The sequence below is a fragment of the Choloepus didactylus genome, chromosome 7 (assembly GCF_015220235.1).
Source record: "Choloepus didactylus isolate mChoDid1 chromosome 7, mChoDid1.pri, whole genome shotgun sequence".
Taxonomy (NCBI): domain Eukaryota; kingdom Metazoa; phylum Chordata; class Mammalia; order Pilosa; family Megalonychidae; genus Choloepus; species Choloepus didactylus.
In genome coordinates, this window is record NC_051313.1 from 121,563,344 (window position 1) to 121,582,077 (window position 18,734).

At 45.9% G+C, this 18,734-nt stretch overlaps 1 protein-coding gene across 2 annotated transcripts; it reads right to left on the reverse strand.

Moving 5' to 3' along the window:
- Positions 1-13,097: 13,097 nt before the first annotated feature.
- On the reverse strand, positions 13,098-16,579 carry LOC119539474 (patr class I histocompatibility antigen, A-126 alpha chain-like). 2 transcript variants are annotated; one of them, XM_037843082.1, is made up of 8 exons: positions 16,423-16,579; positions 16,019-16,288; positions 15,491-15,766; positions 14,578-14,853; positions 14,343-14,456; positions 13,921-13,953; positions 13,703-13,750; positions 13,098-13,544 (listed from the first exon to the last, which is right to left on the reverse strand). In XM_037843082.1, the coding sequence occupies exons 1-8, from the start codon at positions 16,484-16,486 to the stop codon at positions 13,540-13,542; spliced, it is 1,086 nt and encodes a 361-aa protein (XP_037699010.1). In that variant the 5' UTR covers positions 16,487-16,579; the 3' UTR covers positions 13,098-13,539. The 2 variants fall into 2 exon arrangements, with proteins under 2 accessions (XP_037699010.1, XP_037699011.1); XM_037843083.1 differs by having other exon boundaries at positions 15,491-16,288; positions 16,423-16,578.
- Between the last annotated feature and the right edge of the window lie 2,155 nt (positions 16,580-18,734).

Consider the following 18,734-nt stretch of genomic DNA (forward strand, 5'->3'; position numbering starts at 1 on the left):
ATGTATAAAGCACATTTTGTTTATCCCACTCATCTCTTGAAGGACATTTGGATTGTTTCCATCTCTTGGCAATTGTGAACAATGCCACAATGATCATTAGTGTGCAAATATCTGTTTGTGTCACTGCTTTCAGATCTTCTGGGTATATACTGAGAATTGAAATTGATGGATGGTAGGGTAACTCAATATCTGGTTTTGTGAGGAACCACCAAACTGTTTTCCCTAGTGGCTGTACCATTATACAGTCCTACCAGCAATGAATAAAAATTCCAATTTCTCCTCAACCTCTCCAGCATTTGTAGTTTCCTGTTTGTTTAATGGCAGCCATTCTTAATGGTGTGAGATGATATCTCATTGTGGTCTTGATTTACGTCTCCCTAATAGCTAATGAAGATGAGCATTTTTTTCATATTTTTTTAGTCATTTGTATTTCTTCTATAGAGAAATGTCTTTTCTATCTTTTGCCAATTTTATAATTGGGCTGTTTGTATATTGTCATTGAGTTGTAGGATTTCTTTATGTATGTAATATATCAATCTCCTGTCAGACACATGGTGTGCTGGTTTATATGTATTAAGTCCCCCCAAAGGCCATGTTCTTTAATGCAGTCTTGTGGGGGCAGACGTACTCATGTTGATTAGGTTGGAATCTTTGGATTGGGTGGTTTCCATGGAGATGTGATCCATCCAACTGTGGGTAATACCATTGGATTATTTCCATGGAAGTGTGGCCCTGCCCATTCATTTTGGGTCTTGATTGGTTATTGGAGTATTTTAAAAAGAGCCACAGAGGCCCAGATGCTTGCTGCAGCCAAGAAAGCTATTTTGAAGACAGCCATCGAAAGAAGACTTTGCTACTCCAGAGTTTACCTGGGAGAAACTAAGAGAATACCCCCAGATGCCTAGAGAGAAACATCCTGGGAGAAAGCCATTTTGAAGCACAACTGGGGAGCAAGCAGACACCAGCCATGTGTCTTCTCAGCTAACAGAGGTTGCCAATGGCCTTTCTCCAGTGAAGGTACCCTATTGTTGATGCCTTATCTTGGACACTTTATGGCCTTAAGACTGTAAATTTGTAACCAAATAAACCCCCTTTAAAAAAGCCAATCCATTTCTGGTATTTTGCATAATAGCAGCATTAGCAAACTGGAACAGATTTTGGTACCAGAGAAGTGGGATGCTGCTGTGTTTGCAAATACCAAACATGTTGGAACAGCTTTTTAAAAGGATAAGGGGAAAACTCTGGAAGAACTGTGAGGAGCTTGATAGAAAAGGCCTGAATAGCTTTGAAGAGACTGTTGGTAGAAATATGGATTCTAAAGACACCTCTGGTGAGGCCTTGAAGAGAAATGTTGGATGTGTCATTGCAAACTGGAAGGAAGGAGATCCTTGTTTTAAAGTGGCAGAGAATTTGGCAAAATTAATTCCTGGTGTCAGATGGAAGGCAGAATTTGAAAGCAATGGGCTGGGATACTTAGCTGAGGAGATCTCCAGATTATATGTACAGGATGTAGCCTGGCTTCTCCTTGCAGCTTTTAATAAAATGTGACAGGACAGAGACAAGCTAAGAAATGAACTTGGGTACAATGAAACCAGAAAATGATAGTTTGGAAAATTTCAGGCTTCCAGAAAGTGAGACCCCAGAGAATACAGCCCCATGTGAGGATTTAACCAAACATGGAACCTGATTGCCATTTCAGTACAAGCCAGGATCGGAGATGGAATTTTCTGGAAAGGATTTGTGGAAACTCCTATTGTCTGACATTTTTGACCCCTGTGTGCTTCATGCCAAGCCTACAAGATTTTTGCAAGGTCAGTGTAGACAGAGCCACTGCTGGTCTGGACTGGAGGGGACAGAGAAGGAACAAATTGAAGGAAAATTTCTTCAAGGACAGAATCATGGAAATAGACATCTGTAGTCAAGAAATCTCAGGCAATTAGAGCAGAGTGACCCATGCACATGGAAAGGGAGAGTTTGCCCCAGAGGCAGAGGGTGCACCTCCCACCTAGATGCTCAGGAAGAGTGCTGCCACCCCAGGCCTCTGAGAGGGTGGAGCACATTCCCTGGGGATTAGGGAGAGCCTGGCCACCACCCCATTGTTTTGAAGGGGTTGAGAACATGGCCTGGAGACGGAAGAGAGTTGGGGTGCTGCCTTGATGTTTGAGGAGGGTGGGGCCAAGAAGGTGGTCTCCCCAATGCGTGGATATGTTGGAGCATCACCCCAGCATTTGGAAGGAAAGGGCTGCTGCATAAGCCTTTGGAAAGTGTGGGACAGCCTCTCAAGCCCCAAGGATAAAACATCATTTCATAAATGACTGTCGGACTTTGAAATCTAATGGAGTTTGCCCTGCAGATTTTAGGAACTATTTTGATCCCTTACACCCTGTTTTCCTTACTGTTTCTCCTTATGGCAATGGGAATTTTTATCCTATGATTGTCCCTCCTTTGTATATTGGCAGCAGAGAACTTGTTCTCAGTTTCACAAGTCCACAGCCAGAGGGGAATTTTGCCTTAGGACAGACCATGGCTGTAACTGATTTTGATGGGATCTTTTTTTTTAAACTTTATTTATTGAAAAATTAAAACAAACAACAATTAAAAAACCCACAATCTTTCAAACAAAACAAAGCAAAGGATTAAGAAAAACAAATAACCTAAAATAGCTACTTTGCTTCCAACATGTTCCTACCATACCCCAAGAAAATTGAACCATTTGCTGGGATCTTGTACTTACCAGTTGTTACTGAAAGGATTTAAGTTTCTGTGATATTGTGATGGGATGAATGTATTTTGTATATGGAAAGAACATGTCGTTTTGTGGTCCAGGGGGTAGAATGTGCTGGTTTGGATGTATTATGTCCCCTAAAACACCATGTTCTTTAATGCAGTCTTGTAGGGGCAGACATTAGTGTTGATTAGGTTGGAAACTTTGGATTGGTTGTTTCCATGGAGAAGTGACCCACCCAACTGTGGGTAATACCTTTGGATTATATCCATGGAGGTATGGCCCTGCCCATTCATCATGGGTCTTAATTAGTTACTGGAGTATTTTAAAAAGAGCCACACAGGCCCAGATGCTTGCCACAGCCAAGAGAGATATTTTGAAGAAAGCCACTGAAAGTAGACTTTGCTACTCCAGAGTTTGCCTGAAAGCAACTAAGAGAACACCCCCAAATGCTTAGAGAGAAACATCCTGGGAGAAAGCCATTTTGAAATGCAACCTGGGAGCAAGCAGACACCAGCCACGTGCCTTCCCAGCTAACAGAGGTTTTCTGGATGCCAATGGCCTTTCTCCAGTGAAGATACCCTATTGTTGATGCCATACCTTGGACACTTTATGACCTTAAGACTACAACTTTGTAACCAAAAAACCCCCTTTATAAAAGCCAATCCATTTCTGCTGTTTTGCATAATAGGGCCATAGCAAACCAGAACACATGGTTTCCAAATATTTTCCCCCATTGAATTGACTGTCTCTTCTCCTTTTTGACAAATTCCTTTGATGTCCAGAAGCTTTTGATTTTGAGGAGTTCCCATTTATCTATTTTTTCTTTTGTTGCTTGTGCTTAGGGGTAAGGTTTAAGAAGCTACCTCCTAATACTAGGACTTTTTTATTTATTGTATTTTTATTGTAAAATATATATATATATAAAAATGATAACTTTCCAAGTGCAATTTAATAAGTAGCTAGAGAGCAAATTTCAAAGAATATTATAAGTTACAATTCCACAGTTTCAGTTATTTCTTTATTATGAAATATAACATATATACAAAAAGGTAATATGCTTCAATGTATGATTTAACTAGTAGATATATAGGATATTTCCAAAGTGATTATGAGTTATAGTACCATAGTTTCACTTATTTCCTTATTGGGAAATCTAACATATATACACAAAAGTATAGCTTTCAAATTATAATTTAACAAGTAGCTATATAACAAATTTCAAAGGATGCTATGGGTTACAGTGCCACAATTTCAATTTTTTCCTTCTAACTATTCTAATACCCTAGCAACTAAGGAAAAGAGAATTATATGTAAGATTCAGTATTCATAATCCTTTGTTAAATTCCATTTTATCTGTTGCTACCTCTTCCTCTAGTTTAATCACTTTCCTGATCTTCAGGGATGTCTAGGCAGTGACCACCCTAATCTTTCATGTTGAAAAGGGGTGTCAACTTTATGAGCAAAGGGGACATATCTCATTGATGTTCTTGAAGAGCCTATTGCCTCTGGGTTTTGGGGATTAGCTGGCATAGGGGCACTCTGAAGAATTTAAGTTTCTGATGAATAAACTTAGTGATTGAAACTTTTACAGAGTATGGTATTCCTATTAATTATAGTCCCTAGCATGCTAAGTATAGATTTTCCCCATGTACCCTTCTGTTGTCAACTCTCTGTGCTAGTGTCATATCTCAGAAGTATATCATGCAAGCACCTATCTATATTTGTGGTGCTGATCCATATTTAAGCAACCCCTTTCATTCCTAGTTACCTTTAACACAACTCTGATACTTATAATCCCATTAACAAACAATTGTCATTAGCAAACTAAAACAGATTTTGGTACCAGAGAAGTGAGGTGCTGCTGAGTTTGCAAATATCAAACATGTTGGAATGGCTTTTTAAATGGATAAGGGGAAGATTCTGGAAGAACTGTGAGGAGCCTGATAGAAAAGGCCTAAACTGCTTTGAAGAGACTGTTTGTGGAACTATGGACTCTAAAGATACTTCTGACGAGGGCCTGAGCAGAAATGATGAATGTGTTGTTGCAAACTGGAAGGAAGGTGATCCTTGTTTTAAAGTGGAAGATAATTTGGCAAAATTGATTCCTGGTGTTGGATGGAAGGCAGAATTTGAAAGTGACAACCTGGAATATTTAGCTGATGAGATCTCCAAGCAAAATATAGAAGAAGTAGCACGGCTTCTACTCGCAGCTTATAGTAAAATGTGACAGGACAGAGATAAACTTAGAACTCTTGGATTCAAAAAAACCAGAAACTGATGGTTTGGAAAATTCCAGGCTTCCAGGGGGTGGATCCCCAGAAGCTATAGCCCAACATGAGGATTTAACCAAACATGGAACCCAGCCACAATTTCAGTGCAAGCCAAGATTGGAGATGGAGTTATCCAGAAAGGATTTGTGGAAAGTCCTATTGTCTGACGGCTTTTTGACCCTGTGTGCTTCATGCGAAGCCAAGAGAATTTTTGTGAGATCTTTATAGACAGAACTGTTGCCGCTCTGGACTGGAGGAAACAGACAAGGAACAAATTGAAGGAAAAATTTCTTCAAAGACAGCCATGGAAGTTGAGGTCTGGAGTCAAGAGGTCTCAGGCTGGGAGAGCGGAGTGGCCCACATGCATGGAAAAGGGAGTTTGCCCCAGAGGTCGAGGGTGGGCCTTCTGCCTCGATGCTCTGGGTGAGTTTGCCACCCCAGGTCCCAAAGAAGTTGGAGAACATTCCCAGGGAAATTGGGAGAGCCTGGCTGCCACCACACTGTTCTGAAGCAGTTGAGCATGTGCCCTGGAGATGGAAGGGAATCGAGGTGCTGCCCCAATGTTTGAGAAGGGTGGGGCCAAGAAGGTAGTCCCCCCAATGTGTGGATATTTTGGAGAACTCACCCCAGCATTTGGAGAGGAAAGGGCTGCCAAAAAGGCCCTTAGGAAGGGTTAGACTCCCGCTCTCTCAAGCCCCAAGGATGCAACATCATTCTGTTAATGACTCTCAGACTTTGAAATCTAATAGAGTTTGTCCTGCTGATTTTAGGAACTGTTTTGGTCCTGTTAACCCTATTTTCCTTACTGTTTCTCCTTATGGCAATGGGAATGTTTATCCTATGAATGTCCCTCCTTTTTATATTGGAAACACATAACTTGTTCTAAGTTCACAGATCCACAGCTAAAGGAGAATTATGCCTTAAAACTGACCACACCTATAACTGAGGAACTGCAGCCTAGAGAGGAGCATCCTGGGAGAAAGCCATTTTAAAACCAGAACTTTGGAGCAGACGCCAGCCACATGCCTTCCCAGCTAACAGAGATTTTCCAGAGACCATTGGCCATTCTCCAGTAAAGGTACCCATTGTTGATGGACACTTGATGGCCTTAAGACTATAACTTTGTAACCAAATAAACCCCCTTTAATAAAAGCCAATCCATTTCTGGTGTTTTGCATTCTGGCAGCATTAGCAAACTAGAACACTAATGCTGCCAGAATGCAAAACACCAGAAATGGATTGGCTTTTATAAAGGGGGTTTATATGGTTACACAGTTACAGTCTTAAGGCCATAAAATGTCCAAGGGAATGCATCAACAATCAGGTGCCTTCACTGGAGGATGGCCAATGGCATCTGGAAAACCTCTGTTAGCTGGGAAGGCACGTGGCTGGCATCTGCTTCAAGTTCTGGTTTCAAAATGGCTTTCTCCCAGGATGTTCCTCTCTAGGCCTCAGTTCCTCTTCAAAATGTCACTCTCAACTGCTCTTGGGGCATTTGTCCTCTCTTAACTTCTCCAGAGCAAGAGTCTGCTTTCAATGGCTGTCTTCAAACTGTCTCTCATCTGTAGTTCCTCTCTCAGCTCCTGGATGTTCTTCAGAGTGTCCCTCTTGGCTGTAGCAAGCTCACTCCTTCTGTCTGAGTTTATATAGTGCTCCAGTGAACTAATCAAGGCCGATACTGAATGGGTGGGGCCACACCTCCATGGAAATTATCCAATGAAAGCTCTCACCCACAGTTGATTGATCACATATCCATGGAAACATCCAATCAAAAGTCTCCAACCCAATTAACACCAATATGTTTCCTGCCCACACAAGACTGCATCAAAGATAATGGTGATTTGGGGGGCATAAAACATCCAAACCAGCACAACACATTAAGTTATATGGAAGCTGTTTGATTTTGGGGAATCTTGCTTAACTATTTGTGTCTCTATTACTGCCAGAACAGGCTTCTGAAGACTTTACTTAAGGTTCAGGCTTATCTGTTTTCCAGTTAGCTGGTGGGAACAGGCACTATTCCCAGCTCTGTGCACCACCAGGACAGCTCCTTGTAGTTCTTCTGGATTATTCTCTCCGTGTTCTTAGGTAGTGCCTTACACACATGCACGGATCAGCTGAGGATTTGAAGGGATTCCTGTGCAGACTTCCAGTGCTTTTTCTGTTCAGCTTTCTTCCCTATGGGCATCCACCGTTTCCTTTCATCACCCCACCCCTCACTGAATTCATAACCCAGCTCCCTCTACTCAGAGAGACTGCTGGGCTCAGTTAGGGTTCCTCCTTGATAGACTGAATCTTGGAGACTCCCTCCAGGAAGAAACCTGGACAGCTGTAGGGCTCATCTCTTTTGTTATCCTTATCTCAGTCATTACATTATTACCATCACATAGTTACCTATTGTCCAGGTCTGAAAACTGTTGTTTCTTAACATTTGTCTGAAATTATAGTTAAGGCAGGAAAGCTAATCTGGTCAATGGTAGTTCATCACGATGCAAAACCAAAGTCCATACTTGGTTTTTTATTCAAATTATTACATTTTTAACTTCTAAGAAACATATTTGGTTATTTTGCAGAAGAGCTAGGTCAATTTTAGATTCTCATGTTCTGTAGGAATTTTCAAGCTTGTCATTTTTTTTCCTTAAACATAAAAATCCTGGTTATGTTATACTCTATATCTCATAATTTCAATATTGTTGTTTTATGATCCTATTTTTACTATCTGTTGATTCTGGTTCTTGATCATGTTGCTTTTTTTCTATCTGTACTTAAACATTTCTTGTCATGAGCTGCACTTTTTCCTTGTGAAAATGTGGACAATATTTCACAGATTGGTTAAACATGGATTTCTCTAGAGGCTTTTATTTCCTGCTTCCAATTTTCAGATTACCACCAATCCAGGACTATGATATACTAAATTCATAGCTTGTTGTTATTTTACCCACAGGTTAGGTATATTTTGACAACATACCCACAGGAGGGCTGGCTGGTGGTCACAGTTGTTTGCTCCATCCTTCCACTCACCCCATGTTCCCAGGCTCCAAGACAGATTTCCTTAGAACACTCTGGTATTGGGGAATGAAGCAGATATTCTTTTGTTCCACTGTACTCTGAGGTTATGCATGTTTGGTTTCCTAGATTTTCCAGGGCGGTGGTCTGTTTTCTGTTTCACTCCTCTCAAGAACAAGATTTGGTGTCAACTCCTGTCTACTTAAGCTTGAGAGCACAAGAAACCAAAACTAAGACTTTCAAGATTTGACAAATGCCCTCAAGATGAATGAAACTTTTCCCTCCAGATGACTTTCCATATGTATATTTTGGACTAAATGACTCTCCTATTCTTTAAACCTCTTGAATGATTTTATATTCTATCTATTATATCTAGTTCTATTCAGTGGAAAAGAAAGCCTTAATACCGAGCCTACCATATTACTGAAAGTGGAGTCCCCTTAAATACTCTTAATTCCTGCCCCATACCTGACACCAGGTAGGTGCTGGAACACGGGCCATCTACACCAACGCTATTCATGGTGGTCCGTGGGCAGCACTGCTCTGTGAACCATTTACCAGCCCACAGTGAGATCCAGACAGAAATTGAGAGTGAGAGTAAACAAGTAAAGCTCTACTAGACTGGGGACAGCCAAGCAAAGGAGGAGTATTTATGTCATGTCCTTGGGCCTGCTAGAAAGTTGTCAGTCAGGTGCTCATGACCAGACTTTGAGTAGCACAGTGTCTAAACCTAATGGTATATTAGACTGTTTAGGGGGTCATATAAAACTATAAGTATGGATATTCTCTGCAGGAATAAGTGCATGTACAAAGAAATATACAAATTCTATAAAATGGCAGTACCCATGTGATCCTGTGAAGTCTTAGAGATCTGTTTTAATCCTCCTAATAGAAAGGTGGTGAGAAGCATTTTCAGTAATCACTTTTCCATTCCACAGTGCCCCTCCACTTATTTGTGAGGACAATCTGACAGAGACAAAAGGTGGACCCAATAACTGACTATAAAAGGCAATAAGTTCATAAATGTCATTTATTAGTCACTCACTCATCCAAACAAACCCGAGTTCCAACACTGTACCAGATAAAGTTCCAGTAAGATCACAGCTCCAGGAATTGACATTTGTCATTATTTTTCCATATGCCATACCTGTCCCCTGGCACCTAAACCCCTTCCTACATTAGGGGAATTCCACATTAAAGAGTTTTGGTAGGAGGCAGAGACCACCCCCCTCCATAGAGGAAAGCCCACTTTCCCACACATTCTTGCAGCTGGACATGGCAGGAGGCTGAGGCTCCCGCAGGCTGACACCCATAGCCAGGCTCTGCCTCAGGACACATGGACACAGAGACACTGGGACTGTGCAGAACCCATCTAGGCAGGGGTGGGATGACTGGCAGTGGGGTCACCCCTTGCAGAAGCAGTGGGATCTTACCTGTGGGTCCCGAGTCAAGCATCAGGTGTGCCAGTGGGTGAGCAGAAGCACCTGTGCCCAGTGGCGGCCTTGGTTACCACAGGGGACCCGACCGAGAGTGGGATTGTATCTTTTGCTCCTGGCTGCGCAGCCTCAAGTTCCTGGTTCTATGGCTTTTTCCAAAATAAAATAGCTCCAGTATCACCTGTATAATTCTTTATGTTTAAATCAGAAAACTCTGATTTCCATTGTTTGCACCAAGAAGTGAGTGGGAAATTCTTTTAAGAAATAGTGTCACATAGCAAGAATTCACAAATTTGCTCTATGGTGAGCTGTGAACCACTCTATAAATCTACCTGGATATGCCCCATCATAGAGAAAGAACAGGCATTTCCCGATATCATGTCTCATAATTGATGATATATGTTGTTCCATTTGCTAATGCTGCAGTTATGCAAAATACCAGAAATGGACTGGGTTTTATAAAGGGGGTTTATTTGGCTACAAATTTATAGTTCTAGGGCTATAAAGTGTCCAAACTAAGGCATCAACAAGAGGATACCTTCACTGAAGAAAGGCCGATGGTGTCTGGAACATCTCTTTCAGCTGGGAAGGCACGTGACTGGCATCTGCTGGTCCTTTGCTCCTGGGCTGCACTTCAAAATGGCTTTCTCCAAAATTTCTCTGGGCTTGTCTCTCCTAGCTTCTTCAGCTCCTGTGCATCTAAGCATCAGGGGTCCTCTCTTAGCTTTGGAGCAAACTCTGGGCTAGCATCTCCAAATGTCTCCAAGCATCTAAAAGTGTCAGCAGCTAAGTGTCTCTCCAAAGTCTCTCTCAGCTTCTCTTGGGATGCTTTGTCCTCTCTTAGCTGCTCTGCTCTCCTTCTGTCTGTGAGTTCTCTTATAGAACTCCAGTGATTTAATTAAGACCTGCCCTGAATGGGTGGGGTCCATATCTCCATGGAAATAATTTAATCAAAGGTCTAGCCCACTTCTCCAAGGAATCAAAAGATTAATGTCTACCTTCACATGATTGCATTAAAGAACATGGCTTTGGGGGAAATAATTTATCCAAACCAGCACCAAACCAGTCCTCCCCTTTCTTTTCCTAAAGAAACTTTATGTGGTTATAAGAACCTCACCACTCTGGGCACTACTTTCTTCACTAACCTGGCTGAGCACAGAACTACTTGTGGGGCTTGTTATGAAATGCTCAGGCTGCCCCAGACCCCACGTCTCAGGATAAGGGGCATGGAGCCCAGAAGGCTCATATTCACCAACCCCACATGGGAGGCTGATGCACACACATGTGGGATACCTGGTCTGGGTTCTTGCTACTAAAAATGGGATCTGAAAACCAGGAGCATCAGCACCACCCTTGTTATAATACAGAACCTCCTGCTGTATCCCAGACCTACTGCATCCTTAGGGGATGTCCAAGTGACTCCTCTAAAGTTTGGGGCTCCCAGGTCTATGTGCCTTCCAGACACGGTGCCAGAACTGGGCAGTGTCTTGTGTGTGGTCTGATGGATCACCGAGCTCTGGGGTGGTCCTGGGTTTGGTCCTTGTTCCCTCTCCTTTCTGTAGCTAATCGCACCCTTGGTGACCTCATCTATTTTCAAGGCTTCAAATATCACTTTCCTGGCACCACCTCCCAACTCTATTTCTCCAGCCCAGAAACTCCTCATACACTCCAGATTCATAAATCAAATGGACAAACTCACTTACATTTCTGATAAACATCTCAGATTCAACTTTTTCTAAAATGCATGCCCATAACGACCCTTTAAATATCCTCCTTCCAGAATCTTTCCCATCTCCACTTATGACAACTCCAGCTTTCTATTTGCAACTCCTTTCCTTTGCCAGAGGAAATTTTTGATGTCTTCCTTGATTCCTTTTTGTCTCATACCCCATATTTAATCCCTTAGAAAATCTTATAAATTTCAAAATATAGGCTTTCATTTCCTACTCTTTTCACTGCTCGTATCCCAGTCAAGGAACTGACATCTTTAGATGGAACACTGCATTACATTTATATTGTTTTATCTACTCCCTTGCTCACCTCTCACTTCTCAGTCTTATTCTTGGCACAGCAGTTAGAGTGATCTTTTAAGAGAAATCCTAACATGTCTTCTCCTGTTCAAAAACTGTCTTGTCAAGTTCCATCTAACTCACAGAAATTAAGTCTTCCAATATCCACCAGGCCCACAAGCTCTGTCTGTCCCTCTGACTTTGTCTCAGTGACTCCCTGCTGCAGCCACACTGGCCTCCTGGCTCTTCCCAGAACCCACAGACCCGCCCCTGCCCACTGCAATGTGCCACACGGTTCCCTGCCTGGGAAGGCCTTCCCCAGCCATCCTCACAGACAACCCCTTCATGTCCTTCACAACTTTCCTCAAAGACCACAGCCTCTATGGGGGCTGCACAGACCACCCAAGTTCAAACAGCATCTTCCCTCCCACAACCCCCCTCCACACCCACACTCTGGGTCACCTTCCCCACAGCACCTGCCTCCTTCTGACACTAACAGTTTCTTAATTACTGTGTCATGGAATACACCCTGTCTCTCCCTGCTAGAACTTATACTCTGCAAGGGCAGCTATTTCAGCCTGTTTTTAGTTCACTAAAGTGTCCTAAAAGCAAAAATGTGTGTCCTACAGCCACTGCTCAATAGCTACCAGGTGCAGTAACAGTCAGAGAGGACCACCTCCCTCTTTTATGTGCCTTTTCCAATGCAGCTGCAGATCAATAAGTGTCTTCTAGCAGCTATGGCACAACCTCCACTCACCTTGACGTTGATACACCCTCACAAGAGCTGCTCTCCCCTTCCCTCCATCCCCACTTCTGTGACCACAGCACACAATTTTATTTCCCTCTTTTGACAAGAACAATCCAGGCTTGTCTGTATTATACCCTGTTACCCACCTGTGAAGCTAACTAGGGGCTGCTCTACACACCCATGGGCTGGGGCTGCAGCTGGCATTGGGGTCACTAGAGCTGGGTAAGGGCAGAGAGGGGGGCAGGTGGGCAGAGAAGAACAAACCACCAGGAATTAAAGTGGAACTATCAGATTCCTCCTCTCTAATTCCAGGATCTGATTCCTTAGAACAGATTGGGGAAAGGAAGGAAAGAAGAATCCAGGAAACAGCCCAGAAGGAGGGTAAGAGCTGGACAAGTTGGAAAATTATTCTCTCGGTACCAGAGACTCAGATGTGCAGGAGCTGCCCTGGGCCTCGGGGGACAGTGACGGTCAACGGCCTCCTGCTGGGGCAGAGCCGGGACACCAGAGGAGGAGGAGACCAGAATCCGTCCACAAGAACAAGGAAAACCATAACCCTCTATGAAATCACAGAATCATCAAATAAACACACAAAGAAGGGGGACCGAAGGCCAGACCAGTACTGAGCTCCGGATGACCTGGCCACGTGGAGCCCTCACTGCCGATGGTTCTGAGGACAGGATGAGGCTGGACGATAGCTGAGACCCTGTGACCGCAGGTTCTGGTGGGACAACGGCCACAGAAGGAACAAGGACACAGTGAAGGTGGCCCAGTGAGATGTGACTGAGTCAAAGCCCACGAGGTCCTCATCACTTACTGGACACAAGCCCCATCCACCCTCGGCTCCCCACAGCCGTCTCCTGCCCCCACCTATAACACTCAGCAAAGCAAACACACAGATTCTGGAAGGTTCTCAGGTCAATTTATTTCATCTCTCAAATTTTAAGAATCTTCCTTTCCCTCAACTGATTCATCAATCCCACCTAATACCAAGAATTTGTAAAAACAAAACCATACCCAGATTTTCATTTTCAAGTGATGTAAGAAGGGGCAGCTCAGGGCTACATGAAGTTAATACAGAGATGGAGATGTTGATAGCCAACTCTGCTGGTAAAGGAAAGTTGATCAAGGCAGGGATCACAGGTCAGTGTGCGGAGGAAGTCGTGGAGGGAAGGGGATGAGCCATCTCCCCACATCTTCATATTGTACTAATGGGAATGCAGACACATTTAGATTCTAGCCCAGAAACAAAAATCTTCGCATCTCAAAGGTTGGAGTTCTTGAAGTCACAAGTTGGGGAGTGAACAACATTTATATCACTCAGTCCCACAAGGCAGCTTTCTCACGCTATAGAAGAAAACAATCAAGAAAAAGTCACATCTGTCACTGTAAGTGATGAACAGCCCTCCACATAAACAAATGTCTGAATCTAAGGAATCCCCATGACCCAGGTGTGTTCTCTCTGCCCCAACCCCTCTCCCATTTCAGCCCCTCCAGGGTCTCACCTTTAGAAGCTGTGAGAGACACATCTGAGCCCTGGGCACTGTCACTGCCTGGGGAGGAACAAAAACAGGATCTGGTCAGAGCCCACAGGGGAAATGTGAGTGAAGGGGGAATTATGGGGTGGGTGAGCTGCCCCATGGGCTGCCATCTACACTCCCCAAAGTCTCAGGGATCAGATTCACACCCTCCACACTACCTCCCCCTCTGTCCCACCACTTACGAGCAGCCTGAGTGTAGCTCCCTCCTTTTCCACCTGTGGGGAAAAAACACTAGTGAGAGGCAGGACTTGAGGTCCTAGAGAACTAGTCCTGGACCCCAAGGAAGTTTCCAGAACTGTGACTGCAGACCCAGGGTAGGATCAGGAATCCTGAGGAAAGGAGATGTGTGGGGACTGGACTCTCTGTCCTCCTGGAGGTCTGTCCTCAGCAGGGACCTTCCCTCTGACTGCTGGGAACAGGTGCTTCAAAATCATCACTGGAGGAACATTATCCAAATTAAGTGTAGCTAACAGGCCCCAGACTGGATAAGCACATGTGTGAGGAGGGGATTCACAAACCAGGGAAGGGGACAGAGCAAACAGCTTCCTGGGGCCAGAAATCTCCCAGTGGGACAAAAAACCTCAGACCCCGCCCCCTTCCCTACCTGAGCGCTTCTTCCTCCAGATCAGAACTCCAGCCACCACAGGCACTACAGCTCCAAGGAGAACCAGGCCAGCCACGATTCCCACGATGGGGATGCTGGGCTGGGAAGGCGGCTCTGAGAAGGGAAGGGAAGGTCAGGGGCCGTGACCCCAGGCCTCAGCCCTGACCCTGTTGGAGGAGCTGAGAAGGGTTCCTGATTTCCCTGAGAAGAGGCCCCACCCTCATCCCCTCCTTACCCCATCTCAGGGTGAGGGGCTCAGACAGCCCCTCGTGCTGCACATGGCACGTGTATCTCTGCTCCTCTCCAGAGGGCAGCACCACAGCTGCCCACTTCTGGAAGTTTCCATCCCCCGCAGGCCTGGTCTCCACAAACTCTGTGTCCTGGGTCTGGTCCTCCCTGTCCCGCTGCCAGGTCAGCGTGATCTCTGCCGGGTAGAAGCCCAGGGCCCAGCACTGCAGCATGACCTCACGGTCAGAGACGGGGTGGTGGGTCACGTGTGTCTTTGGGGGATCTGTGGGAAAGTCAGAAAATTCAGGAACTTTCCATTAACTCTCATGGCCATTCAAACAGTGCTCACCTAACCATCCTGAAAAAGTACACAACAGTTTTGGTGGGGGAGGCAGTGCAAACCCTAGACACCATCCTTGACTCAAGGATCTGGGATAAATCCTACCGCTTGGTAATTCTAGGATTAGGGTGAGGCAGCCGAGGGTAGGAGACTCCAGGTATCCGAGGGGACATCAGGGACTTGTAGACCAGACCTGAGTGGAGGCCGAGTGACTCAGAAAAGCTGGAGTCAGACCTCCCAAGACAGTGGGTGTGGGGCAGAGAACACGGCCCGAAAACGACCCAGGTGGTTCCCAAGGCTGCCAGGGTCAGAGGGAACTGCTGAGCAGTTACTTCAGGGACCGTCTCCCTCCATCCGGGGAGAGGCTGGATCCCTTCATCATCCCTGACAGAGCTGGGACCCTCTGGGTGAATCCCTCTCTGGTTCAGGGTCTGGAATCCCAGACGAGCTCCTCCCCCTCTGGACCCAAGGCCGGAGAGTGTTCTGGCACCGATCCTATTTCCTCCTCCCTGTGGGACCCCAGATCAGGGCGCAGCCACAGCCCGAGGGAAATCCGGGAGGCGCCCCCCGGCCCTGGTACCTGTGCGCTGCAGCGTCTCCTTCCCGTGCTCCAGGTACCGTCGGAGCCACTCCACGCACCTGCCCTCCAGGTAGGCCCTGAAACTCTCTGCCTCCCCGGCCGCCTCCCACTTGCGCCGGGTGATCTGAGCCGCCGTGTCCGCCGCCGTCCAGGAGCGCAGGTCCTCGTTCAGGGCGATGTAGTCGGCGCCGTCGTAGGCGAACTGACCGTACCCGCGGAGGAGGCGCCCGTCCGGCCCCACGTCGCAGCCGTACATGACCTGGATAGTGTGAGACCCTGGCCCCGCCCCCAACGTCAGCCCCGCCCACTCAGCCCCGCCCCCGCCCCTGCGGTGATTTACTCGCAGCCGGTTTTCATCTAAACTGAAAATGAAAGAGTAAAACTCCCTCCCGCTCTTCCCGGGTGGGTGGGGTCCGGCGGGTCGTGTGGCCTCGGGGTGAACCTCGGACCCAAAACTCGGGGCGACCCCGGCTCGTCCGTGAGGAACCCCGGGAATCGTGACCTTTGCCCCGGGTCCGCGTCGCTCACCGGCCTCGCTCTGGTTGTAGTAGCCGCGCAGGGTCCGCAGGTCCACTTGGTTAATCTGTGCGTCCTGCTTTGAGATCCGCGTCTGCTCCTCCCAATACTCCGGCCCCTCCTGCTCCACCCACGGCGCCCGCGGCTCCATCCTCGGATTCGGGGCGTCGCTGTCGAAGCGCACGAACTGCGTGTCGTCCACGTAGCCGACGGTGAGGAAGCGGGAATCCCCGCGGTCGGGCCGGGACACGGCGGTGTCGAAATACCTCAGGGAGTGGGAGCCTGGGGGCGGGGGGCGGGGTGAGACCAGGTCCGGGGTCGGGGTCGGGGACGCGGCTTCCCGGGGTCCTTCCCCGCCGGGCGCTCCCCTCGCTCCCCCTCCGCGGGGACAGTTTCCCCCCCGGCCCCGCACTCACCCGCCCGGGTCTGGGTCAGGGCCAGGGCCCCCGAGAGCAGCAGGAGGAGGGTTCGCGGCGCCATGACCGGGATCCCCGGGTCTGGGAAGAATCTGAGTCCGGGCGGGTCCGCGGGGACTTTAGAACCGGGAGCCGCGGGGACGCTGATTGGCTTCTCCAGAAACCGGAGCCGCAATGGGAGTGAGCCCTGGGCTGCGTCATGAGTGTCCGGGCAGAAGGACCTGACACAGGTTGTGAGAGGGAGAAGTGAAACTCGGGGAGACGGGGACTCCCCAGCGCTCGGCCTCCCCACCCCACACACCAATCTCGGGGCCAGACCCTGAGAGCCGAGACCGGGGTCCTGGGACTTGCCCTGACCCTCTCCCCCTGCACCGAGTATTTTGTGTCTCATTCTCTCGGTGAATCCTGGTCCTCCTCTATTGATATTTACCATATTAGAAGTTAAAATAAAAATTAAAAATATTAATTCCAACACTAAAACCCATTACAGATTGATAACTATTTTTAAAAGAGAACAATGTAGGGAGAAGAGTGGATCGTTTTACATTTTTGGAAGTCTCTTTCTTATCTGTCTCAATAGAGCACACTTGGACTTTCACATCACATTCAATCTGTTATTTTGGTTTGAACAAAAACTTCTGCCTTGCAGAAATATGTTATTGGAAAAGAGAGGAGTATTTTTAAAGCCTTTTCAGGTGAGTGTTGACATTCATCTTTGATAACTGTGCTAAAAATACACAAGTGGGAGTTTCTTAAAGGTGAGTTGCAGTCTGAAATCCTGTTTTTTTTTTTTTGTGGAAAATAAGCACATAAAAACATTCCCAGCATCGTTTGTCATTAGGGTAGTGCAAATGAAAACCACAATGAGAAGCCAGTGTACAAACCTAAAGAGTGGCTAAATTTAAAAACAAAGACAAAAAATGGTGCATTAGTTTCCTATAGCCAGTGGAACCAGTTGTCACACATATGGTGGCTTAAACAACAGATATTTATTTTCTCATGATTCTGGAGAACAGAAATCCAAAATCAATAACCCTAGGTTGAAATCAAGGTGTTGGCCACCCTCACTCACTCTAGAGGCTCTAGCAGAAAGAGACTCTGTTCCTTACATGTCCAGTTTCTGGTGGGAGCCAGGTTTCCTTGGCTTGTGGCTGCATCCCTCTAATCTTCAAGGTCAACATTGTCAAATCTCTCTCTGCTCCACCAGCATATCGCCGCCTTCTCTGTGTATAGAAAAATCTCCCCCTGCTTCCCTATTTATAAGGATCCAGGGGATAATACTGACTAATGTCCCCATATTTAGATCCTTGTTTACATAAGCAAAGGCCCTTTTTGCCATATAACATAATGTTCACAGGTTTGAGGGATTAGAACAGAGATATCTTTGGCTGGGGTGGGGGGACATTTTTCAGTCTGTTACTACTGATAACACCAACACTAGCAAGGCCGTGGAGCCACAGGAACACTCATTCACTGCTGGTAGGAAGGAGAAAGGGTGCAGCCACTATGGGAGGCTTTTGGTGGGTTCTTAAAAAGGTAAACATGGGTTTGACATACAATCCAGCAATTCTACTCTGAGATTTGTACACAACTAATTTAAAAATTGATATTTATGCAAAAACTTTCTTGCAAATATTTGTAGTAGCTTAATCAATAATCATCAAAAACTAGAAGCAACCAAGTTGTCCTTCTATAGGTGAATGGGAAGACAAACGGTGGTAATCAGTTTATCCATAGTATAGAATACTACTCAGCTGTCAAAAGGAATAAGCTATTAATCCATGTAACAACATGGATGAATCTTAAATGCATATTGCCAGTGAGGGAAGCCAGTCTGAGAAGGATATGTATTATATAGTTCCATTTACATGAAATCCTGGACAGGCAAGACCATAGATACTGAAAGCAGATCCATGGTTGTCATGTGGTTGGGGAGGGGGAAGGGTTATCTAGGCAAAGCACAAGGGATTTAGGGCCCTGACACCACTGTTTATGGTGCTGTAGGGTGGATACATGACACTATCCATTTATCAAAACCCATAAACCTTACAGCACAAAGAGTGAACCCTGATGTGTGCAAATTTTAAAAAATCATCCAGGCCGGCAAGGAATCCCGGGATGGTACACAGACTGGAACAAAAGGATATAGTTGTATTACAGGTGCATGAGATAACTTCACTGAAGGAAGTGAGAAAGAGCTGCTGACCTAGTAACTTTGGAAATGGCTGGAAACTGTAAGTGTAAAGACAAAAGAAACTATGCATAAGCACTGTCCTGTAGGTGGTAAAGTTCTTTCTCATGGAGGTAGGGGT